The sequence below is a fragment of the Ochotona princeps genome, chromosome 17 (genome assembly GCF_030435755.1).
Source record: "Ochotona princeps isolate mOchPri1 chromosome 17, mOchPri1.hap1, whole genome shotgun sequence".
In the NCBI taxonomy this organism is placed as follows: Eukaryota; Metazoa; Chordata; class Mammalia; order Lagomorpha; family Ochotonidae; genus Ochotona; species Ochotona princeps.
Window position 1 is genome coordinate 3,613,674 of NC_080848.1, and position 24,717 is coordinate 3,638,390.

General features: G+C 58.2%; 1 protein-coding gene across 1 annotated transcript in view; it reads right to left on the bottom strand.

Annotated features, from left to right (window-relative positions):
• Positions 1 to 5,534: 5,534 nt before the first annotated feature.
• The window catches only part of LLGL2 (LLGL scribble cell polarity complex component 2), a 29,478-nt gene continuing 10,295 nt past the window's right edge, over positions 5,535 to 24,717 (bottom strand). The window contains exons 3-26 of the mRNA XM_058676657.1: positions 19,697 to 19,794; positions 17,121 to 17,202; positions 16,762 to 16,877; positions 16,233 to 16,391; positions 13,963 to 14,125; positions 13,687 to 13,819; positions 13,481 to 13,535; positions 12,830 to 12,984; positions 10,049 to 10,266; positions 9,902 to 9,969; positions 9,620 to 9,773; positions 9,433 to 9,537; positions 9,045 to 9,337; positions 8,822 to 8,972; positions 8,327 to 8,477; positions 7,772 to 7,888; positions 7,505 to 7,671; positions 6,986 to 7,250; positions 6,738 to 6,891; positions 6,556 to 6,584; positions 6,347 to 6,394; positions 6,177 to 6,219; positions 6,033 to 6,094; positions 5,535 to 5,836 (exon numbers count right to left, since the gene is read on the bottom strand). Coding sequence (XP_058532640.1) covers positions 5,832 to 5,836; positions 6,033 to 6,094; positions 6,177 to 6,219; positions 6,347 to 6,394; positions 6,556 to 6,584; positions 6,738 to 6,891; positions 6,986 to 7,250; positions 7,505 to 7,671; positions 7,772 to 7,888; positions 8,327 to 8,477; positions 8,822 to 8,972; positions 9,045 to 9,337; positions 9,433 to 9,537; positions 9,620 to 9,773; positions 9,902 to 9,969; positions 10,049 to 10,266; positions 12,830 to 12,984; positions 13,481 to 13,535; positions 13,687 to 13,819; positions 13,963 to 14,125; positions 16,233 to 16,391; positions 16,762 to 16,877; positions 17,121 to 17,202; positions 19,697 to 19,794 — 2,991 coding nt within the window. The 3' untranslated portion in view covers positions 5,535 to 5,831. The remainder of the gene's footprint in view (positions 5,837 to 6,032; positions 6,095 to 6,176; positions 6,220 to 6,346; positions 6,395 to 6,555; positions 6,585 to 6,737; positions 6,892 to 6,985; positions 7,251 to 7,504; positions 7,672 to 7,771; positions 7,889 to 8,326; positions 8,478 to 8,821; positions 8,973 to 9,044; positions 9,338 to 9,432; positions 9,538 to 9,619; positions 9,774 to 9,901; positions 9,970 to 10,048; positions 10,267 to 12,829; positions 12,985 to 13,480; positions 13,536 to 13,686; positions 13,820 to 13,962; positions 14,126 to 16,232; positions 16,392 to 16,761; positions 16,878 to 17,120; positions 17,203 to 19,696; positions 19,795 to 24,717) is intronic.

Here is a 24,717-nt window from a genome sequence, read left to right on the forward strand (position 1 = left end):
TTCAAAAGGCAGAGAGTGAGAGAGGTTGGTTTCCCCAGTGCCAGAGTTGGGGCAGGCAGAGCTGCCAGCTCCACTTAGGTCTTCATGGGGAGGGGGTGAGGGCATCAGCTGTCACCAAGGCCTCTCAGGGTGCCTTGGCAAGAAGCTGGGGTGAGGAACAGAAGCACTCCTGAACGGAGGGGGGTGTAGGTGGCCCAAGTCACACGTTGACATCTGTGCCAAGCCTCCACCCCTTCTTTTTGCTCAGTTGTGCCATGTCTATGAAAAAGTGCAGGTGAAAGAGACCTCGAACTGCGGTAAAGCAAATGCTAGACAAGAGCCCTTGGCAGTCAGAAAACAAAACCAAGACCCTGAAGTCCCCGTATATCACAAGGTCTGTTTTGATTCCGAAGATGAACATCTCCCTGAGTTTCCACATGTCTGCCATGTCTTCTGGAACTGTCTGCTCAAAGTACGTATGATTTTCTTTTCCCTTTCTGTACAAATGGAAGCTTATGTAGCACATAAATCTTTTTATAGACTGATTTGAAGGCCTGGTGTGATAGCGTAATGGTTAAGGTCCTCGCATTGAACACACTGGGATCCCATATGGGCACCAGTTCTAATCCCGGCAGCTCCACTTCCCATCCAGCTCCCTGCTTGTGGCCTGGGAAAGCAGTCGAGGACGGCCCAAAGCCTTGGGACCCTGCACCTGTGTGGGAGACCTGGAAAGAAGTTCCTGGCTTCGGATTGGCGCAGCACTGGCCGCAAGGGGAGTGAATCATCGGACGGAAAATCCTCCTCTCTGTCTCTCCTCCTCTCTGTACATCTGCCTTTCCAATACAATAAATAAATCTTTAAAAAATAAAGAAGATTGATTTGAAAGGCAGTGTGTGTGTATGTGAGAGTGAGAGTGAGAGTGAGAGTGAGAGTGAGAGAGAGACTGATTCCATCGCTGGTTCCCCTTTGCAATAGCCAGGATGGACAAGGCAGAAGTCAGTGATTCCGAGCTCATTCTGGTTCTCCAGCATTGCGTGCCAGGCACCCAAGCCCTTGCACTGTCAGCTGCTGCTTTTCCAGGAGCCTCAGCAAGGAGCTGGCACAGACTGGCACTGACTGGGGATGCTGGCCTAACCTGTGGCACCAGCTTCAGGTCTGTCGCTTCACCGGACTTGGAGATCACTGTTCCTGCCACCTGACAACCTGTCCTGTGCTAATTTTTTTATATCCCTTCTCACCTTCTGCTTAAATGATCAAACACTGGAAGGTAATTTTCCCCATGCCCAGGTCCAATTAGTTCCTAAAAATTGAGTTGCCGGGTAGGTCTGTTTGCATTTTAACATTCCCCAAGTCTCCCCCATGGAAGTTAGGCTGATTTATATCTGTCCTCACAGAGCCTTAACATGAGATGGCACCCAACGTTTCTGACGTTCAAACACAAGTTTGACGTACTGTGCTACACCTCTTACCCCATTCTGGTCCCTCCTCCCCAGAAGCTCGGGAGGAGACATTCCAGCGTCCACTCTCCCTGGAATGCTCTCCAGGTATTCCCCCACCTGACCCCTGCCCTTGTGTACCTCATTTTCCTGGAACCAGCCTGGATGCCCACCCACTTGGTGGAGCTTGGTGAGCTACTGCAAGCGGGCATTCCTGTGTGGGCAGGGGCGGCTCACGGCCCGGGGGAGCAGCCTCTGTGGCCTGCATTGTCCAGGAGGAAAGGCATGGGCTCCAGAGGTCACAGGCTGATGCTGGACAGCAGCCTACAGACCTCTGCCCACTATCAACACTGGCCTGGCAGTGGCATTCAGCAGGCTCATGTCCCATGGAAACCAGAGCCTGGCGTGAGGTCTTCCCACCGTTGGCTATCCATCACACAGTGTTGAGAATCTTGTGTCCTCAACTCTGAGCACCAATCAAATCTGGTCAACATCATGCTGAAGGAAGGCAGCCAGAGGAGGAATGGCCAGGGGGCTTAACAAAGTGCAGAGCCGGCAGAACCATACGAAGGGAAGCCCCTTTTCCTGCAGTTTCTGTCCACAGCTCTAGCCTGAAAGCTTGAAATGTCCCCCAAAGGCTGGCTGCAGAGAGGGGTCCAGGTATGTAGCTCCAGCAAAGCAGGATTCAGTGGGGGCGGGGGGGGGGGACCTGGGAGGGAGCTGTATGGTACCCCAGTCGGCTAATCCTCCGCCTTCAAACACCAGCATTCCATATGTGTGCCAGATTGGATCATGTCCCAGCTTGTGCCCTGGAATAGCAGCGGAGGACCCAAAGCCTTGGGACCCTGCACCCATGTGGGAGACCCAGAAGCAGCTCCTGGTTCCTGGCTTTGGATTGGTTCAGCTGCAGCTATTTTGGGAGTGAACCAGTAGATGGGAGGCTCTCTTTTTCCTTTTCTCTGTAAATCCTGCCTTTCCAATAAGAAGTTAAAATGAACCCAGTAGGCTGTGTTTGCCTATTGGCTTCCATAGTCTCACACCTGTCCCCAGACACCTCAAGGCACAGGGTGCAGGGACTTCCTGACCTGGAAGAATGGGCTACTGGGTAAGGGTGTCTAAGGGCACAACTGCCCCTCCTGGCCTAGCAGGTTAACAGGCCCCAGGAGGTGAACCCCGCTTCCCCCCTGCAGCTGGCACCTATGGGGGAGATGGGACACGGTCCCCAGGCAGGTGGTGTCACAGCTGACCTGAATGGGGTGTGGGGGGGTGCTCAGGTGGTGTCCCCTGCAATAAGACTGCTTGCCCTCGTGCCCCTGGGTGGTGCCAAAGCCTTGCATGTGGGTCGCTGTGGTGTGACAGTAGCCAGTTTGCTCCTCAGAGTCCGGGTTTTATTAAGACACAGAATAAAGTCCCTGGGTCCCTGTGAACAAGCCCCAAGGCCGTACACGGTGAGCGTATCAGAGTGCTTGGCTGTGAACTCCCCCAGCTCCTGAAGGTTCACTAAGGAGTGCATTTTATGGATGACAGCAGCAAGGTACAGCAGGAAGCAGAGCTGGCATCCACCCTGGTGTGGGCAGGGGACAACGGCTGAGCTGTCAGAGCCCAGTTCTCCAGTGGCCCCATTATGGAGCACCCGGCCCCTCCCTAGTGCCTGTCTTCTGGAGGGCCTCACTGGTTCCCCTTGCCTAAGCTGGGGTTGGTAGCTCCCCCAGCAGGTGAGGGGCAGGGGCTCTGGGACTCCTCCCCTGGTGTCCCATCACCCTCAGAACGGGGTGTGATTCCATTCTGCAGGAGGCTTACACTTGAGGACACCCCCTCCCTCCTGCTGTGTGATCCTCAACAGCCTGCTGGCAGTGTCTGGCACATCCTGACACCAGGGCAGGGGCTGCACCCCAGCTGCTTCCTCTTGCTCAGAGGTGTTAGCCTTCCTGGGGACTCTCGGTTGAGCTCGCTTCCCCCACTGTCTGGGCCTCTGGGCCTCTGGGCCTCACCCACCACCCATGCTGCCCGCTCCCCTTGGCTGTGACTAGAGGCTGTTGTCTAATTCTGACTTAGATGGAGCTCCTGTTATCCCTTTTACAGACATGGTAAACTGAGGCATAGGACCAAGGTCAGAGTTCAAGATGTGTATGTTTCCACTTACTACCATTCAAGTGCCTGAGACCCCAATCTCCAGGTCGCGATCCAGGGTGCCCACAGTGCACGTCCATGACCCTGGGAGGTGGGGGCAGCGGTCCTGCTCCACTCAGGTTTCCAACATGGCCTCCTGCCAGGCCAGCCCTCACCTGTTTTAAAGATGCTGTGTCCTGCTCAGGGATCATGACAGGCGTCAGCCCCCTATCCCCTGTGGAACACCAGTCATGTGCTCAAGGTCTGGATGAACACGGAGGGAACCCTACGAATAAAGACGCTGTATGGTCTTCACAGACCTGCGTGCCATCTTTGACTTCCCGTCCTGCTCCAGCCATGAAGCAATGTGCCATTCCCCCAATTTGGGGTTTGGGCAATGTCTCCCATTAGCTCTGACATCTGATCTCTCAGCAGGAAACTTCCTAGCACTGGTCCCCTGTGTAGGCACAAAGCAGGTGGGCAGCAGGGCATGCAGGAGTTAAGTCACAGCTTGGGACACCTGCCCATCCCAGTGGTGGCCTCTGCTTCCTGCTAGGGTAAGCAGTGGATGGCGCTGGCCCAACACTTGGCTTCCTGCTGCCCACGAGACCCGGATGGAGTTCTGGGTCCCTGTCTTTGGTGAGCATGTGGGGGAATGCTCTCTGCCTTATAAATCTTTCAAAGACTCATTATTTGGAAGAGAGATTGCTCTTCCATCCACTGGTTCCCTCCCCAAATGACAACAGTTGGAGTTGGGCCAGTGTGAAGCCAGGAACTCCTTCCAGGTTTCCCACATAGGTGCAGGGTCCCAAACATTTTGCCATCTTCTGCTGCCTTCCCAGGCCACTAACAGGAGCTGGGTCAGAAGCGGAACCACTGGGATTCAAACCAGTGCCCATGTGGGACACTGGCACCTCAGATGGAAGCTTAGCTCCTGACACCATCTACCCTTCCCGGCACCCCCTCATTGATCTGTGAACTTGGGGGTTCTGCCAAACATTCCACAGCCCACGGGGCAGGAATCCCCCATGCTGGTTCTGAAGGAGGTGAGTCACATGATCTAGTCATGCAGGGGGACTTGGCCACCACTTGAACTTGAGTGACCTCCAGAGCGCCCCTACCTGCTTCAGGCTTCCAGCGACTTCTCTGGTCTCAGCACCCGGCCCAGGAGGCTCAGCGTGCCTAACAGGGGTCCCACTCCCACCTGACAGGTCTCCTGCTGCTCATCTCAGTAACCCCCACCCAGATGGCCAAACTGGCCCGACTTCTTACCCGGAGGTGATGACACCTGGTGCTGGGCTCTTCTCAGGCAGTGGCCCTGAATGCTCACCTCATGGGGCCCCCAGGCCAGCCACCCTTGGCACCAGAGGGCAGCTCAGCTCCTGGCCCCCTGTCATCCCCTCTTGTCCCCTCTGTCCAGAACCTGTCTGCCTACCTCCTCATATCCTCTGGCCTGCCAAGTCCTTGTCATCTTGCAGGTGACAGCTTAACACCCTCCCAGAGTTCTGTGCTGCCCTTAGGCACACATCTGCCATGCCAGGAAGGGCTGAGCACCCCACAGGGCAGGGGCTGCATGTGTCCTGGCCACCTTGGAACCCCGAGTGTCCATCACACAGGCACTCGGACAACTCCTGGCCAATCGAGGCCTCTGGCTCCTAAGCCCCTCCCGTGGGAAGGCCCTGACTCCAGGCAGTGCTGTCCTCCTGTGTGACACCCACAGTTCTTTTTGGTGTGGGGGGGCTGCCAAGCCCTGGCCAGCATGGGTGTTGTTCATCCCCGAGAGCAGACAAGGGTGGCCAGGAGAACAAGGGAATCCCTGTCTCCAACCAGTGCCACAAGTCAGCTAGTCCTGCCTGTGCCAGGAGAAAGGCGAAGTGTTCGGGCACCGCTGTGACAGACACTCGAGGACCGGGTGCCCTGACTTGGGCGGGAAGCAGGCTCGTTTCTCACCCGCATGGAGAAACCTTTACACATTCAATCGTGCAAACTCACGTCCAGGGATGGGGCATGTGAAGAGGTAATAAGGTATTTATTAAAAATGGTCTCACCCAGAGGTGGTGAGGTATATAATTTAAAACCCAGCCCACTACAAAAGGGGAATGGAAAGGATTAAAACTGCAGCTTTGACCCAGGAACCTGACAGGCCAGGCCTGGCAGGGGTGGCCCCAGGGGCTTGGGACGCTCCTCCTTCAGGCCAGGAGCAGTAGCAGCAGGGGCGGGCCTGGCCCCACGCCCGGGCCTGGCCCAGGAACAGCCCTCAGTAGTGTGTGCTTGTGATGTAGCCTCCATACTGCCTGCACACCACACTCATTCTGCAGAAGACGGGGTGGGGGAGAAGTGAGTTAGGATCTGCCCCGGGCACCAGCGCTTCGTGGCCGGCCCCGAGCTGGACTCTGTGGTCTCCAGACCATCCCAGCCACGGTGAAGGCTGTGGGAAGTGGGCAGCGGGCTGCACTTGCTGTCCCTTTTGGGGAGCATGCCACCCCAGCAGTGCCCAGAGCCACTTACCTCCTCCTCCGCAGAGGCTGTGTGCCATGGCTGCTCGGTGAGGACGCCAGGGGCCACTGCTCCTGTGCCAGTAGATGGGAAGTCACTCTCCACAGGGACCCCGGCCCTCAGCCCCGTCTGTCCCAGCCCAGCCCAGCGACTCACCCCCGGTCACCCTCCAGTGTGCTCCGAATCTCCCTCAGGACTCCTGCAGGGTGAGGGGATGGTTACTGGGTTAGGCTGCAGGGGAAGCCACAGCCCCACCTGCCCCCTTTTCAGTGACCCTGGCCCTCCGAGTCCCCCACTTAGGTGGGAGCAACCCAACCCCCACTCACGCTCATCACTCAGCAGTGCCTGCTCCATCACTGGGCTTGACGATGTCTCTGGAAGGCAAGGGCCAGTCATTAGGGCCTATGCCGTGCCCTGCCCCTCCGGACTCTCTCAACTGCAGTGGAGTGCTGGACGGCCAGGGCTCGCAGGGGCATGGACCACAGTTCCTCCTCCCAGTCCAGACCCCCTGCCCCAACCCTGAGGTCTGCCTTACCTTCCACATCACTCTGGCTCTCCGAGTTCCTACAGGAGAAGAGACCATGAGGGCTGCCCACATGAGCCTGAGAGGCCACCAGCAGCTTGTGTGTGGGCACTGGAGGGCTGGGCTCACTGGGGAGGGGACTTGGAGAGGCCGGGGAAGGGGTGGTGTGGGGAGGTCCACCTGCCTTCACCCACCTGGCTTGACCCAGCGCCCGCTCCAGGCCAGCCCCGTTGCCGGGTGGACTGTGACTCTTGGCATCTACAGACCCCACCACACAGCGGGGCTCAACCAGCCACTTGGTGGACAGAGAGAAGCGTTCGAACTCAGAGGGCGAGATCAGGTAGAAGCCTGGGGGAGAGGCGGGGCACCAGGCAGATGAGGCCAGCCCCGGGCATCCCACCCCGCTCCGCCCTGGGGAGATCCTGCAGCCCCTGCTGCCGACCTTGGCCCTGTTTGGTGAAGACACAGGAGGCGATGCCGCTTACGTCCTCACGGCGGATGCAGCTGTAGCGCACCTGTGGCTTGAGCAGGGGCAGCGAGACCACCTGGATGTCACCCAGGTTGGTGAGCACGACCAGGTGATGCTCGCCGTAGTCCTCGGCCCTGCAGCTGCTGAAGTGGGACACGCTGACGCGCCGCACCCGGGAGCCCTCTAGGGCCGTCAGCTTCAGCTTCAGCTTAGCGCTCACCTTGGGTAGTGTGAAGACCTAGGGACCCGGGACCGCGGCCAGCTGGTGAGGTTCACGGCAGAACCACCTTGATACAGCATGCTCTTGGGGCACACAGAGACTGATAGGATTCCCTGCCTTGAACCCTGGGGCTGATGAAAAACCCCTGCCCCTCACATTTCTACAGCCCTTCAAACACCAATCCCAAAGACAACAGAGTCCCATCTGTGGCTTTCTCCTCTCCTGCTACTCCAAGGAGTCTCTAGGAGGGGCTGCTGTCACCCGTGGGTCACCTTGAACTGTTCCTCTGACACCACAAGCAGCTGGTGGCTCCCCTGCATGTCCGGGCTCTTGGACAGGTCATGGGCCACTTCCAGGGGCTCAGGGAGCGGAACGTTGTGTCCGTCAAGCACCAGGATGCCTACCACGGGTGCCCGGTGCATCAGCTGGATCTCCTTGGCTACCGGGAAAGAGGTAGGTGTGGGGCCATGCTGGGTGCCAGGGCTGCACACGCCACCCCCAGCCCAGGCAGTCCCAGCCCATTCCCACCCAGTGCTCACCCTGTTCCGCCCGCACTGGCTCATCCATCCTCCGTTCGGCGGGGGGCACCCGCAGGGAGTAGGCATAGACAGTGCCTCCGTTGGTGCCAGCCCACAGTGAGGGGCAGTGGCGTGAGCCTGCCAAGAGGCCAGGGGTCAGGTGTTTGTTCTGGCTCTGGGGAGGCAGCAAATGTCCCAGCCTAGCTGCTGACCATGTGGGCGATGCCAGAGTTGACAGTCCAAGAGCCTCAGCGCCCTCCTCTGAGCCTCAGACAAGCCTCTCCTGTAAAGGACCTAAAGCCCAGGACTTGGCCCTTGAGAGGATGGGAGCAGTCAGCTGCTGCCACTCAGATATGGGTGGGTGGGGCACACAGCCCAGGCGTGGGTGCTCCCTCCTTACAGCAGGGAAACGGAGACCAGGAGTGAACGCTGCCATCTGAAGCCACACTCCAGGCATGGAAAGTGGCAGAGGCAATCCTGGGCACTGGGGAAACCAGAAGCCCCACAGGCAGCAGCCTCCTCCATGCCTTCAGCCCCCCAGTAGTCCCAAAAGGCAAGCCGGTGGCAGCAACTCACTATCCTTCAGGAAAGTGTCGGCGAAGTAGAGAGTACGGACGAAGCCCGTGAAAGAATCCTCAGCCGAGCGGGCCTCGATCTTGCGCTGCACTGGTGCCAGCTCCATGTTCTGCAGGCCAGGCCGCTCGGCTTTGGGGACCCCCGCCTGTGCCTGCACAGGGTGGGTGGGCCTGAGGGTGGGCTCCAGATGCCCCTCTCCTCCCCTTTGACCAATCATGCCAGGGGAAAGCTCGCTATGGCCAATGACCCGTTGGCCTGCCCCCAAGGCCTCCTGAGGGAGAAGGAGCCCAAAGGGCAGCAAGAAAACCAGTAAGGTTTCCTGGGGCCTCACCTCCAGGGACAGGATCCCACCTGCACACTGGGGAAGTGGAGGCACGCAGAAGTGTGATGGACTGGAGGTCACAGACTGCATGCTGTGCCTCTAGGACCTGACCAGTAGGTCTCGAGGAAGCGGGAGACTGGCCCAGCCACTGGCCGCTGTGCCCTGGGACTCACCTCTCCCGGGGAGCCAGTTGGCTGCCGCTTCCGGCCAGATACTCTGCTCCGGCGCATGCGGCGGAATGACTGGCGCAGAGACTTCTTGAGGGACTTGACGCGGGACAGTGGGCCCTCCAGGGCCAGCTGGTCATTGGGATGAAGCGTGCACCTGGAGGGCACGTCAAGTCATTGCCAATGCTCTAGGGCCCTCACTAAGCCCCAGCCCAGCCCCCCTGCTTACTTGACGAAGACAAGTCGCTGCTGCTGGTGGTCGAATAGGCCGAAGCCGTGGCTGGTGCCAAAGGCCACGAGCCGCCATTCAGAGTGCAGGGCCAAGGAGGTGACCACGGCCGGGGGCTGGCACTGCACCAGCACAAAGGGCTGGAAGCCTGGCTCGAAGCGCACAGGGCCTGGGCGGGTGGCCAGACGCTCATGGCCCTTCCAGCGGTAGCCCTCCTGGTCCTGCAGCAGGTCGGCCTCCACCTGCTCCACGGAGTGCTCAGCTGCCTCATCGTTGAGTTCCAGCACCAGGACCTGGGCAGGCGGCAGGGGCTCAGCAAACCTCAGGTGTCCGGGGACCTACACCAGGCCTCCCCTCCCTGGGCCTCTAGGTCTGCCCAGCCTGCTACCTGTCCCGCTGTGCCTGCCACAGCCAGGTAGCCGCTGTACTTGCAGAGGAAAATCTTCTGGACACCCAGCCGGGGGTCGTCACTGTAGGGGTCAAAGGAGCCCACCTGACGGGCAAAGGAGCCTGTGAGTGGCCACAGGGCCAGGCCAGCGCACCGCCCCCCCCAGAGCCCAGGCTCTGGGTCTTACCTTCCGCAGCGGTGGCCACTCGTCCTCGGCCTGGGAACTGAGGCCCTCGCTGGGCTCAGCGTCCGTGAGGAACACGGGCACCGTGCTGAGTTTGTAGAGCAGCCGCAGGCACACCCCTGACGCATCCCAAAACCTCACCGTGCCGTCCTCATGCCTGTGGGCAGAGTCGCCTCCCTTCCGTGAGGGGCGTGCTGGCTGGAGTCCAGACACCCAGTGCGTGCCTTGAGCTCTGCTCCCAGCCTGCTGCCTCTCCTTCAGAGAGTGGGACACCGTGTCACTTACCCTGTGAGCAGCAGGTCCCGCTGGGGTGGGGCTGGGGCCAAGCTTGTGCCACCGTGGATGGGCCACTCCTGGAGAGAGAGAGAGGGGAAAAAGTCCCAGGAGAGCCAGATAACAGGAGAGCCGGGACCGGGGCAGGGGTGGACCTACCATGGTGGAGAAGTGCGCATTCTGCCGGCTGCCTGCAGCAATGATGCGCTCCCATAGCTTCAGTGGGATGTTGGAGACATGGTGTGAGCAGGTGATGGCCGAGCAGTGTAAGGAGGACAGGTAGGGCAGCTGCAGGGGTGGCCAGCCTGCCGTCTGCAGGTCAATCACCACCAACTCCTCCTCGGCCAGCACCACCAAGGCATATGGGTCGTCAAAGGCTGGGGAACAGGCCGAGGCTCAGGAATGCAGTGGGAAGCTGTGCACCCCATCCTGGCCCTGTGGAACTCCACATCACCTGGCTTCCCTGCCCAGGCTGGCAGTGCCAGGCTCCCACTCAATGGGAAGCCTCAGCCCTCTCCTTGCCTGGGGAGCTACCCAAGGCACCTGGCGCCAATTCCTCTGGCAGTTGGTATTATTCTAGAAGCCTCAGCTGGCTCCAGGCACATCACTCCCAGCTCCAGGAAGCCACACATCCACTGCCATGTCCTACATGGCCTCTAGAACAAGTGCGCCAAGCCTTTCTGCCCTCGTCTCCCATTCCCCTTACTCCTGAATCCCCTGGAACCAGGCTTTTGTCCCTTGCAAACAGCGCTCATAGAGGCTGCCGTCCGGAGGGCAGGTGTCCAAGTGCTTTTGGCTGGACCTTGTACAGCTGGCCTGGCCCCCTTTTGAAGTCCCCTCTGCCCTTGGGCATCAAACCGTACCAACAGCCCTTCAGAGCCTACTCATCAGACCCCACTCCCCACTGACAGCCTCCCTCTTGTCCCCCTCACAGCCTGCTTGGCTGCATCTGGCCAAACAGCATCCCCTCTCTCCGCGGGCCGGAGAGCTCTCCTCAGGTTTCTCCAAAGGCAGTCTCCCACACTGTCTGGACACCCCTGGCAGTCCACAGCATGCCTGCACCAGGGTCTCAGTCCCTGCACCATACAGCCTGCCCCAGGCTTCCTGATGCTCAAAACCAAACTCATCTCAGGTCCTTTCTTTAAACCTGCACCTCAGCTTGTCTGTCAATAAACCTGTACGGAGCACAGAAGCACCCATTAGCTGACAAATTCCTGAGCTGTGGGCACATGGCTAGGACCCAGTCTGGGGGTGGGGATGGGGTGACCAGCTTCCAGACCCTCATCTGGAGCATCAGCCAAGGCCTGAGGGGTGGGCAAGACATCCCAAGCTGGGCCACTTCCATGGCCTGAGCTGCTTCACCTGCAGTCCTGCGCTCTGCACTCTGTACCCAGCATTCACCCCGAGGCAGCCAGCTCACTCCTCTGGGAACACAGGGCAAGAACGGGGATGCCTCTGTCAGCTCCTACCTCCTCTAGATGAGCCCCAAGTCCTCACAGAGCTCTGCCACCCCTAGAGGGCCAAACTCCCTCTCCTGCTGCAGCCTGCGGCTCTCCCAGCTCTGCATCCCTATACCAGGTCCCTGTGAGGCTAGTCCTGCCCTCCCAGCTCAATGAAGTGTCTGATCCAACAGGTCCCTGCAGCTAGGAGGCCCCGCGACCCCTGCCTCCTCACCTAGCCTTGCTTTTACTTTAGCCTCTCACATTGCTCAGCAGCCTGCTTGTTCTGCCTCCTTGCCCAGCAGAACCTGGGGCCATGTCAGTCCCTGGATCAGGTCTGGCACTACCTGGCCAGAACCCCACAAGACAGAAGAATTTGCATGAGACACAGAGTGTCTACATCTTGGCTGAAAGCGAGCAGTCTTCATCATGTACTCCTCCTTCAGCCTATTGTCAGGTGTGGGGACACAGACAATTATAGGAGGGCAACTTGCGCTAGAATATCCCCCTGATTTAAAATTTCTCCAAGAGGCAGAAAGGCAGAGAAAAGATCTGATCTTTAGTTTACTTCCCAAATGCCTGCAGTGGCTGAGGCTGGAGGCCACATGGGGGACAGGGACCCAGCACTGTTCCTGAGCCATCATCGTTGCCTGCCAGGGTCTGCAATCGCAGGAGCTGGAGCCAGCAGCCAGAGTGGAATAAGCGATGCAGGTACCTTAAAGGATAAATATCAACTCCCACTGGCTGAATACAAAGCAGGGACTGCCTGCAGTGCCAGCATCCCATAGGGGCACCGGTTCGCATCCCAGCTGTTCTACTTCCCATCCAGCTCCCTGCTTGTGGCCTGGGAAAGCAGCAGAGGACGGATCAAGTGCTTGGGCCCCTACATTCACATTCTGGGGAGGCCCAGAAGCAGCTCCTGGCTTCAGAAAAGCTCAGCTCTGGTCATTGTGGTCACTTGGAGAGTGAACCAATGGATGGAAGATCTGTTTTAGAGGAAAAGAGGGGGAGGAACTCCCCGTAGACCTGCCTTTCAAATAAAACAAATCTTAGAAAAAGGAAAAAAATAGAGCATGGAGGTTTCTTGCCCACTCCCCTCTGTTGAGAGTCAGACAACAGCCACAGGCAAGGAGGGCCTGGCCTCACACCCAGAGAAAGTGCAGGAAGATTTCTAGATAGAAGCTGAGCTACATTCCTGGACAAGGCCTGGACACCTGGGGGTTGGGGGGGAGGGGAGATGAGCTCTCCTGAGCTTCAACATCGGCTCTTTCTGGTCCTGCCTGTCACCCACAGCGAAGGCATACTCTGCTGGCCCACATGGCCACTTCCCACGTTCACGATGTCTAGGCCAGAAGGACCCTCTTGTATATACTGGCCAAGTCTGCTGGCCTTGGGGGCATGAGAAGGGCCGGGGGACGAAGGGCCCAGGACTGTGTCAGGTCTGGAAACCCCTGCCTGTGTAGGCCCTAGCTGTACATGGCCATCTCCAGTGCTTGCCTACCGGTTGCAGGGTCTGCCTCGGCTAGGACAGTGAAGTCGATGATTCGGGAGGTGAAGTCGAAAGCTGTCTGCTGGCCATCATGGGCCACAGAGATACAGTGGCGGTCGCCATAGCTGGCCCGGGGCATGCCGCCCTGGAAGATGGTGAAAGGCAACCTGCAGGGACACAGGGCAAGAGTAGCTGGTCTCCCAGAGCTGACTGGAGCATGCAGGGCAGTGCCCAGCCTCTAGGGTAGGGCTGGAGGGAGCCCCAAGAAAGCCCCAGGCCCTGTGCTTCTGGAAGGAGCCCAGTGTTGGGTGATGGGAGGTGGTGGTGCTGAGCCTTGTCTTACCAAGACATGGAGCAAGCAGGCAGGTGGGTAGGCTGCGGGGGCAAGGGTCTCCATGGCCACCCCTCCTTTACTCTGGGGGACCCTCAGGCTGCCCACACCTAAGACCTACCACCTGAAGAACTTGGGCTGCTCAGAGTTTAGAACCAGGGGAACGGGAGGCTGGGCAGTGGGCTTTGGAGGAACGGAGCCCCGGAGAGGCACAGCTGCCAAGCCTGCCTTGCCTGCTCCTCCCTGCATCCTGACCCCTGGCAGTGTCTCCTGGGTGTCAACTCTCTAAGCAGAGGCCATGGAGGGAGGAGGACCAGAGCACCAGCACCTACCCCTGTCTAGTGGTTAGCCAGAAGATCTTGGTAATGGCTTTGCACGGAAAGGGACCTGCGAGAGAAAGTCAATGTGAACAGATTCCCCAGTGCTCACCTGCTCCACTGCAGACTGGTACTGGGGTGGGGACATGGTGACCACTTGGGCACCCCAAACCCTCATTTGCAATGGGCTGGGATGCCCCTCAGGTGGGAGCCCTACTGACCGTAGGGCACGCAGCTGCGCAGGGGCTCCGGCTGCGGGGCGTCACTGGACACGGGCCACTGGCAGTGGCTGCCGTCTGAGTGGCAGCTGATGATCAACTGACCATCCCGCTGCCAGCAGACATTCTCCAGTTGCTAGGAGAAAGAGACCAGCAGGGTGGGATTGGAGCCCGGTCCACGGCCTGCAGCGCCTGACCTCAGCGTGGTGTGGGGGCGTTCAAGAGCCAGGGGTGCTGTGGGAGGGGTGGGACTGCAACCCCCATGGGTACACCACCTACCTGGCTGCTGAGGACATGCCAGAGCACACAGCTGCTCTGCAGGTCCCAGATGACAATGAGGCCCCGGCTGTAGCCGATCAGGACCTGACTAGGGTCACGTGGGTGTTCCTGCAGCGCCTCCACCATCTCAAACACACGCCGGTGGCGGGCCTCTTCTGGCAACCTGGGCAAGGGAGTGCAGGGAGCTCACTCAGCCGTACCCCGGTGCCCAATCCACGTAACAGCAGAGGGGCACTCCACGTGCCACGTAGGATAGGATTTTCCACAATCTCCTCCTCCTGCCCCCTGCCGCCGGTGCAAACCATGAGGCCTGGAACCAGAAGCCAACAGACACCAGGCAGACCGAGTGGGAGCTGGGGACAGTCGCGGTCCCGAGAGCATCCCTATGCACCCCGACTGCACTCCACTTCCATCATACGCACTGTACCTGTCCTTCAGCCTGCCAGCACCAGCTGTTCCAGGATTAGAATGCACAGTAGAGGTCGAAAGGGACTTTAACCTTGTTGGTTGCTTTTTGAAGTGCATCCCAACAATCTTGTATTCCTTAATAGTTAAAAGCAAAAGCAACAAAGGACCAGGGGATTCAGTGTGGCAAGCTCCCGACTACAGCTTCCTGCAGACACAGGTCAGGGCTGGAAGGACGGCTGTGCCTGGCTCAGGCAGCTGTGCTTCTGCCTGGCACACAGGGGGGCTGAAGTCAGTTCTCACCATCAGCTTCAGCCCAGCCCAGACTGGCAGTCTTGGGCATATGCAGAAATGAACCAGCAGATGACAGCTCTGTCTGCTTCTCTTTTTTGAAATAAAGGAAGCTAGGGGTGGGTATTCAGCATTGTATGGAATGCCTGTGTCCTAGATTATATACACGACCCCCCCCCCCCACTCAGTTTCATCCTAGCTCCTTCCTCACGTACATTCTGAAAGGCAACAGATAACGGCCCAAGTGTTAGGGAGGAACCCGCCATCCATGTGGAGACCCAGATGGAGCTCCTGGCTCCTGTAGTCATTTGGGGAGTGAAGCAGCAGGTACAAGGGGGGTGTTCAGGATCCCCCCGCCCCTCCTCAGCCAAACTTCCAAGGGCTGACTTCAGATAGCTGACATTCAGGCCAAGCAGGTCCTCCCACTGTCCTGCCCAGAGACGGCGTGCTGGGGCAGGAGAGCAGCCCTGCCCACTGGTCATCCTGCATACTGCTCTGCTCTGGCCCTGCCCTGCCCAACAGGACAGGCCTGGGGGCCTCACACTCAGTGGGACCCAGCCCCAAGCAGGAATCCTCTCCAACCCAGCGATGCCCTGCTCTGGACAGCTGGGACAGCTTCGTCACTGCCCACAGCCCAGTTCATTATGACTTGAGAGGTTCCAAGCCTGGCCTGGAAGCCTCTAGGGCAGGTCCAGTCCCACGGCCTCCTCCCTGGACCTTGGCGGCACATAACATTCCATCACTGTCAACTCTTCCATCTCCTCTGGTGGGGGATCCCTGACCCCCTCCCACAACCAGGCTCCCACCTGTCTTCCTCTCTGTTGCCGATTCTGTCACCAAGGACGAAACTTCCCAAACCAGCCACAAACCCGCAGGCTTGTGCCTGTCAAGGCCTTTTAGCCATGGAGCCTGATTGTGAATGGAAGTGAGTTGCAGCACCCCAAACAGGACACATCAGCAGCAGCCGTGATGTGATGACACGGAGGTTTGGGTCTCAACTCCCCCACTGCCTGTGGGGACCATGGGATCAGGAAAAGGGGCCCAGGATTGAGTAAGTGATGATGCATGAGCATTTGGGGCCCCCGCTTTCCTCACTGCTAAACAAAGTGACAAGTTAGGGGCCTGGCGCAGTGGCCTCGCAGCTAAAAGTCCTCGCCTTGAACGTGCCAGGATCCCATATGGCTTCCCATCCAGCTCCCTGCTTGTGGCCTGGGAAAGCAGTCGAGGATGGCCCAAAGATTTGGGACCCTGCACCCACGTGGGAGACCCGGAAGAGATTCCAGGTTCCCGGCATCAGATTGGCGCAGCACTGGCCGTTGCGGCTCACTTGGGGAGTGACTCATCGGACAGAAGATCTTCCTCTGTCTCTCCTCTCTGTATATCTGACTTTGTAATAAAAATAAATCAATCTTAAAAAAAAAACACCAAAGTGACAAGTTAGGTCCAGTACTCCAGTGAGGGCTGGGATGCCCAGTTGGTACAGATGGAGGATGGGATGGGGGAGCTCAGTCCCTCTTCTGCCCAAGTTCTGACCCACACTTCCCAGAGAGCACCCGTTCACCCCGGCAGCTCACCGCTGCAGCACAGCGTCGGCACTGATGGTCCGGTCATCCAGCACATGAAATCCAGGCAGCTGCACCACGAACACACTGCCACTCTCGGTGCCCAGGTAGAGCAGCTCCCGGGAAGAATGGGGCAGGACCACGGTGATCTGCGTAGCGCTGGGGGCGGCCCTGTCGGTGGGGGCGGGACTGGTTCACTGTGAGCTGGGGGTTGCCCAGGCAGGGGAGACCCTTGAGGACAGAATCCCACTCCTGGCTGTTCCTATAGGCCCCCAGAGGCAGCCTTGCCTCGGGACACCAGGCATGCAGCGTCCAATGACAAGGTTCACCACGTTTTGGTCTGGGACGAACCTGCTGGCTACTTCCTGCCAAGAGCAGAGGCTGATGGCAGAGAGCCCAGGCTAGGGAGCAGGAATAACCATCTTGGAGTCTCTGCCACCGGTCATTGCCAAGGGCACAAGAGGGCTCTCAAAGGGTGGGCCCACCTGGAGCTGGGTGCAAGGGTCAGCCTAGCCGGGCAAGGCCGGGCTCATGTCCTTACCCTGGGGGTCCTCGGAGCGTGAAGCTCTCCTCTTCCTGCAGCTCTGACAGTTTACCCTTGATCTTCAAGCTCCATAGGTGCAAACTGTTGTCATCCAACAGTGTAATCAGCCGGCACTAGGGAGGGAAGGGGGGGGGGGGACAGGGAGGTGCCGTCTTGTGAGCCAGGGGAGAGGTGGGGAGCAGTCCCCACCAGAGCCATCCAGACTGTTTGCAGAGAGCCATGTGACCCCAAGTCCTCTGGCCACTCCCAAGGTGCGTGTGAGCCCTTAGCTGCGGAACGGGAGGTGCTCCCAGGGCTCGCCATCTGCATCGAAGCCAAAACACTTCTCTTCAAACCACCCAAGCAAAGACCCTCACCTGGCCAGGTAGGAAGTGGATCTGCATCACAGCATTGTTCTCGCGGTGCAGCCCCATAAACTCCACCCCTGGGGCACCGTAGCTGGGAGAAGGCTCAGGAAAGGCTTTGCAGATGGCAGGGGAAGAGGGGCAGGAGTCTGAGTCAGGGACCTGGCCCCAGGGGACAAGTCTGTCAGCCATGGATGTGGGAACAACCTCTTCAGGGTGCCGGAGCAAGGTCCTGGCCATCGCTCCACCTCATGAGCATCCTTGAACGTAGTGGCAATGGCTCAAGGACTTGGATCCTGCTCCCCCGTACCTAGATGGAATTTCTGGCTCCTGGCTTGGGCCTGGTCCAGACCCAATTAGTGTGGGCATTTGAGGAGTGGCCCAGCAGACGGAAGATCTTTTATGTCACTATCAGATACTTCTTTTTGTTCTTTTTTTTTTTAATTTATTATTTTTAATTCATTAATTACATTGTATTATTTGACACAGTTTCATAGGTACTTGGATTCTCCCCACCCCTCCCCAAACCCTCCCACCATGGTGGATTCCTCGACCTTGAACCACAGTTCAAGTTCAGTTGAGATTCCCCCATTGCAAGCATATACCAAACATAGAGTCCAGCATCTTATTGTCAAGTTCAACAGCTTCTTAGGTATACCTCTCTGGTCTGAAGACAGAACTCGCATTTACTTTTAACATATTGATTACTCATTACTATGTCAATTAATTCCATAATGATGTAAATTTTTGCTGATGGTATGTTGGCGCTTTTAATTGATCGGGATGATACCCTGCTGGCTCTGTCTTCAGACCAGAGAGGATACACCTAAGAAGCCAGATACTTCTTTTTAAAGACTGACAAGGGAGCTGGCATGGTGATATAACAGCTATCTGCAGCACTGGCACTCCATATGGGCACAGGCTCAAGTTTTGGGTGCTCCATTTCCATAAGCAGGTGCTCAGCTTCCTGCTTATGGCCAGGGGAAGCAGTGGAGGACGGCCTGGGTTCCCGATCCTCTGCACCCATGTGAAAGACCTGCAGAGCAGCTCCTGGCTTTGGATCAGCTCAGTGCTGGTCATTGCAGCCATTTGGAGAGTCAATCAGAGGCTGGGAAACCCCTCTTTCCTTCTCTGAAAAATATTCCTTTCAAAAAAACCAAAAAATTTAAAACAAATGACAGTGTGTATGAGGTTGTCTGCTCATTGGTTCTCTCTAAATGGCCACGATGGCCAGGACTGGGCCAGGCTAAAGCCAGGAGCTTCATCCAGGTCTCCCATGTGGGTGGCAGGTGGTCAAACACTTGGGTCATCTTCTGTTGCCGTCCCCAGGCCATTAGCAGGGCACTGGTTGAAAAATGGGAGCAGCTGGGACAGGAACCGACACCATGTGGCTTGTCGGCTATACGCTGCCACCTGGCGACACTGATCCCCGAATGTTTTTTAAAGGCAGGCCACTGTGAGGCTACCAGACCTATGACTCCCCAAACTAAGCTAACACAGTCTCTCTGACTTTCCATGGCATGGTGGTACCTGTAAGAAAATCCAGGCCACCCCAGCGACCACAAGTTATGACCTAGGAGCCCTGGCAGCCAGCAGGGATTGGTAACTAGGATATGGTCCAGTCCTGGTAATGTTTAACCAGCCAAGGGAAGGCCCAGTGGGCAGCAGGATCTGGGTCCCTGCCCGGCTGTATACACAGCGGCCCTAGAGCCCTGTCCCCTCAAGCTATGGTGGCACAGAGCTGGGGCTTTGCTGGGAGAGGGGCCAGCTAAGCTGTCCAAGGTGGTCCTCCAACCCCCAGCTCCCCTGGGGGTACAGGTCAGATAGCAGAAGGGGGCATTCTAAGACATGTGGCGCAGCCCGGGGCAGCTGGAGAAGTTGAGGGTGATCTTCCCTCCTGGAACCTGTGGCCTGGCCCCGGAGCCAACCCAGAGCCAGCTGGACAGCATCCAACCTCAGGCTGCAGGGATGGGGTTGGGGTGGGGTGTCCTTACCAAGCAGGAGCCTGTTCCACCCCCTGGTGTGTCTGTGTGTGTGGAAGGGAGGGCAGAGCCTGGAGCTGGAGCTGCCTTCTCACTGCTCCCTGCACCCAAGGCCATCTTTCCTGTGAACAGAACCCTGGGAGATAGTTCACTCTGATGTTTATCAAGGTCACCAAAAAGGGGGGTCCATCTGTGGCTTGCTTCGTCCAGGGGATGGAGCCAAGAGAGGCAGGCCACCTACACACTAAGGCGTGGTGTCAGGACCTCATCCCCAACCCTCAACCCCCACAAAGCAGGTCTGCGAGGTTCACAGACTCCTCTGCCTGTTTCCCGTGCAGTAGAAACTTCCAGCAATAGGTGAGAAAGGAAGCCATGTAAGGAGGGAGACAACACAGCAGTCCTGAATGGATGGAGACAAACTGCCTCCAGTTTGAAGCCCCCCCTCTTCCCTAAAGCATAGATAAGCAGTGACCAGCTTGTATCCCACCCCACCAGCCTGCTTCTGAAGCTGGTCATGGCAGAGGGAGGAGAAAGGAGTCTTCTCCAAACTCCTTCCATCCCAGAGGCCCTTGGATCAGGACCCATCCCAGGGTACCGGAAGGATACAGCTTGATGGCTCCGGAGCGGGTGCCAATGGCCAGGAGACGCAGGGAGGGACTGTAGCCGAGGGCGCTGGGCTGGTGCGGAAAGCCATGCTCCACCGTCTGCAATGAGAACCACGTATGTACCCGAGTGCCCCCTGACTGCAGCAGCCTGGGGGAGCCCCACAGCACCCCAGTAAGAGCACTCTGCCTTCTGGTTTCCCTCACATACCCAATTCCCACATCTGACCTTGTCCTTAACGGCTGGACTGCCCGGTGAGCACTCGCCTTCCCCAGATGCCAGGCTGGCTGCCTCAGGCTCCCCGCCCAGCCCTCCTGCAGGAGTTGGGGGGACTTGTGGGTATGTAGAGCGGGGCATGCATGGCATCAGCACAGAGACCCTGGTCCTTTAGGAAACTGTCTGGGTACACTGTGAGCTTGGCCTGAGGGGTGCCACAGCAGCCCTGCCCAGCTCTGAGCGGAGGCTCTAACAGTCCCGAATCTCCACTCTCAAGGTCTCCTACTGTCCAGCCACATTCCCAGGGAGGCATTTCTGGAGGGCCACAACGCCTGACCATGCAGAGCTGCAAATCCCTGGTGTTCACAGCCCACGGCAGCCCTTGCTAACAGCTCTGAGGACATCCTTGGGATGCCCACGCGTCTGTGTCCCTATGTGAGAACAGAGATCAGCCCGAGATCATGCCGCCAGTCCCATGGCGGCACCATTCTCAAGTGGTTACCTTTATGGCCCACTGGGTCCTTCCCAGTGACCATGGCACTCCCGAGCAAGTGGACGGACTCCAGCCGACCCTGAGATGCTCCAGGGGTCCTGATCCCACAGAATGAAACAGTGCCAGCAGGCTGCTTTAAGGACCATGTCCCAGAGAAAAAGTTGGCAGCAACATGGCAGCCGCCCCTACCTAGCCTCAAGTCAGCACAACCAGGGGTCCCTGGGTCGGCTAGCATGACAGCTTAGCCAGTCTAGTCACTGCCCGCTTTGCCACTGGGCCAGGCAGGAAAGCTCCAGTGACAGCCTAGTGGGCAGCAGCAACACAGGCTGACCTGCGAAAGGCCATACCTGGACAGCATAGCCCAGGGTAGGGATGGGGGCAGAAGGGACCCTGTGGGAGCCCCCCCAGCCAGTCAGCACAGGTCCCTGTTCAGTTATGCAAAAAATGCAGAGTCTGGCAGAGTCCTGGGTAGATAGCCAGGAGTCTGGAATGTAAACACTTCCCAGGAAAGGGGGATAGGCCACGTGGGAGAAGCCACCCTGCTAGGCCTCCGGAAGTCAGCAGCCAGTGCCTGTCCGAGGGCTCCCGAGACGACAGCATTCCTCCCAGAAGCAGCAGCAGCAGCTCAGAGCACAGCAGCCCGAGTCTGCAGGACCTTGGGGACAAGGTCCTATGGAAGTGGCAGCTGCAAGCCAATTGCAGCTCCTGGGCACTCGCAGTGTGGTTGATGCCAACCAGGAGCTGAATTTTAACTGTAGCCAAGCTGCTGTTGAGAACAGGCATCCGATTCAGTCACAGAATCTCTCAAGGATGCCGGAAACTCGGAATTCAAGAACACAGCCTGGACTCGGACTGAGTTCTAAGCTTCACCTTCCATTGTGTTTAGTTTTTAAAGCAACTGTAAGAAACGTTGGGGTCAATATGAAAGTTTAAGCGATTGTAGGCTATGGCTTCTCAGAAAGTCACAGCTACACACATGGCTTATCGCTCAACCTCAAGGCACCTGCAGCAAAGTCCACCAAGGAGCCAACACGTCCCTGGATGGTTCATGTGCAGTTCTCCCAGTATCTTCTTCAAGTCAGTCTTTGCTCTAATCCAAAGACAGAGGGAGGGGTTGGGGGCTCATCCTTTAGCCCCTCTCTGGCAGACCTCACTTCCTTCGGGATCCAGGGGTACTGTGGCCCTGTTCACTGCCACTTTCCAATCCTCTCCCCCATGGTCGGGAGCATGAGGAGCCACAGGTGAGCATGGCCCCAGCCCCAGGACTTCCCCACCCCATCCTGTGGGGCTGCTACTGGGATGGGGAAGGGAGGCCCAAAAATTCCTGAAGCAACTCCAGGAGGCAGTGGACAGGGGCTGCTGGGTAGGGAAGCATAGGGGCCCTCAGGATGGAGGGAAATGAGGGAAGGAGGGATGTGGACTCGGAGAGGAGCTAGAAACCCCGGCTCCGGGTCCTGGGGATACCATGCAATAAGCCAAGACTCCAGGGATTCCCGCACCAGCCATCCCTTACATGGATGCTCCTAACAGTCTGCAGGACCTGGGACAGGAGGTGTAAGTGACCCCCCCCAACACCCACCTTATAGGAGGCACCTACCTGGGCAGAAGAGGCTGCCCCTTCCATCTAGAGCAGCTGCCCAGGGCTCCCAAAGCCTGGCAGCTACCCTCCTGCCACCTCCTGACCCTGGCACCAGCCTATCGGGCCCTGCCCCATCCTGCTGCCTGGCTCAGGTGACCTCTGCCATGGCAGGGGAGAACAATGCAGCCCTTTGATGCGGAGCTAGGAGGAATGGAGATCTGCAGGCGCCGCCAAGCTACAGCTCTAACTGCAACCCTAGCCAGGAGTGAGTGTGAGAAAACCCCACCTCTCCACACCAGCAGGTGCCCAAAAGGGGAGGCGGCCAGGAAAGGCTTCGAGTCCCAGACAGTGGGGCCCTCCATCCTGCTCAGGCCAAGGAGGTCCTGAGTGGAACCACGAAGGAGCAGGCACCGTCAGGGTGTGGCAGGGTGGGGCTCAGAGCCACAGGAGGCAGCCCAGGGCCAATGAGACACACCCACCCTGCTGGCTGGGCACCTCTGCCCGATACTGGGTGTAGTCAGCTCAGATTCCTGGCTCTGGCTGGCAGCAGCCTGGTTCTCCCTGTGTGGCTGCCACCTGACACCAGGGGCCCCAGTCATACAAAAATCAAGACAACCCCCGATCTGGGCTGAGGCAGCCAGTCAGGAGCCCACTGCGTGGTTCTGGGCCTGGAGCACCGCTGCTGTGGAAGTCTCCCGGGAAGGAGCAGCCCCGCAGACTTGAAGAAAGGGGTTTTACCTGAGTCACTTCCTCCCCAGCCAGGCCCCCATGTCCCCGCTCTGAGGTTCTCAGAGCTAGCTGACTTGTGGGTTTGAGATCCTTCCCCTCCTCCCCAACAAACCATGACATCACAGGTGAGGTGAGGGCTCAGAGAGGTGGCGCCACCAGCCAAAGGCGCCACAGCCCATCAGACACAACTGGGACACCTCCAGCTGCAGCCAGGGCCCTTCAGGACACGCTCGGCTCAGGCTGTAGGAGCCCCAGAAGCCTCAGCTTGCTCACCTGGGCACTGTAGCATGAAGCCACGACAAGGCCGGTTACATGCCAGGCACCACTGAAGCACTGTGCACAGCAGCCCTGATTCAGCAACTGCCACGAGGCCACTGATGAGGGAATGTGCACACTACCACACAGCAAGGAAGCAGAACCACTTCCTAACCACGGCATGTCTCTCCTGCCAATGCCTGGCACCCAGCCGGCTCACAGCTCCCGCTACAGGGCCATGGGACAAAGTTCCTGGCTCAGGGACATCATCCAGTGATGGGGTGGGGGACGGGAATGAAAAGGTCAGCAGAGGGAGAGGCCCATGTCCAGCTTGAAGCTGCTCCACTTCCGATTCAGCTCCCTGCTAACGCTCCTGGGAAAGCAGCGGAGGAACGCTCAGGTGCCCGGGCCCCACACCCAGATTCCAGAAGCGCCTGGCTTTGGCTTGACTCATCCTTGACCCTCGTAACTATCTGGAGAGCAAACCAGCAGACAAGAGATCTGTCTTCCCTTCTTTATACACATTTTTAAAAGTTGGTTTAGACCAATTCCCTATCCCCCTCAGAGAACTGGCTTTGATGACCACAGTCATCGCAAGGGGACAGGCCCCAGGGGACTGACCTCCTCTCCTCGCTGCCCATGGCTGGGGGCTGGCCTAACCCCCACAGCTCCTTCAGTCTCTGGAGTACCTCCATCTGCGACAAGTGTGACCTGCACCAGGCCACCCTGCTGGGCATCTAGGCAGCCCAGCGCTAGGTCAGCACTGACCAAACCACTCCTCCAGAGATGGCCCTGCTCTTCCTGTCCCGATCAAAACTGATCAGTCTCTCCTCACTCAGCCTGGACAGGGACGCCAAGCCTGTCCCATCTCCTTCACGCTATCACCAGGTCTCGTTAACTACACCTCCCTCCCAATAGTTGCCTAGTTCAAGGCTTCTCGACCAACAGCAGATCACACCCCCTCCAGTGGGGCATCGACTGGGCAGGGCTCATGATTGCCTCCCTCCATACAGCTGGCCCCAGAACCAGTGGGCCTCTTTCGTGCTGGATCCCACATTTCCCAACTGCTCGGACCTTAGCTCCTGTCAGAGGTGGCCCCATTTCACAGACCTAGCTGAGCCCCAGAACATGGCTGTACCCTCCAATCCCATTGCACTGTGCTCTCCTTCCTCCTGGCCTCTACCCCGCTTCCCCCTACAGGGAATTTCAGCGGAGTACCTGCCCCTCTCCCCTAGTCTTGAAGAGCCAAGACCATGGCCCAAGCTTTGGCCAGCTTATACAGCTGGTGATAAACGTGTGTTCTTGCTTGTGAATGAAGGAGGGACCTAGGGGTTAGGTGAAATACCAGGCCTGAGGCTGGGGGTGGCCAAGTTGGGGGATCACTGGTGTAAGAGGAGATGGGGGAAGACTCTTCCACCCCAGCCCCACCCAGTCCCACCTTTTGGGGTGGGGGTTCATTTCTGCCGAGCCTGTTGGTCTGGTTCCTGCTGGAACCAGGGCCACCTTTAAAGGCAGATCCTAGGACCTGGCACGGTAGCCTAGCGGCTAAAGTCCTCGCCTTGCACACTCCAGGATCCCATATGGGTGCCAGTTCTAATCCCAGCAGTTCCACTTCCATTCCAGCTCTCTGTGTGTGGCCTGGAAAAGCAGTTGAGGATGGCCTGGGACCTTGGGACCCTGTACCTGTGTGGGAGATCCAGAGGCGGCTCTGGGCTCCTGGCTTCGGATTGGCATAGCTCCAGCCGTTGCGGC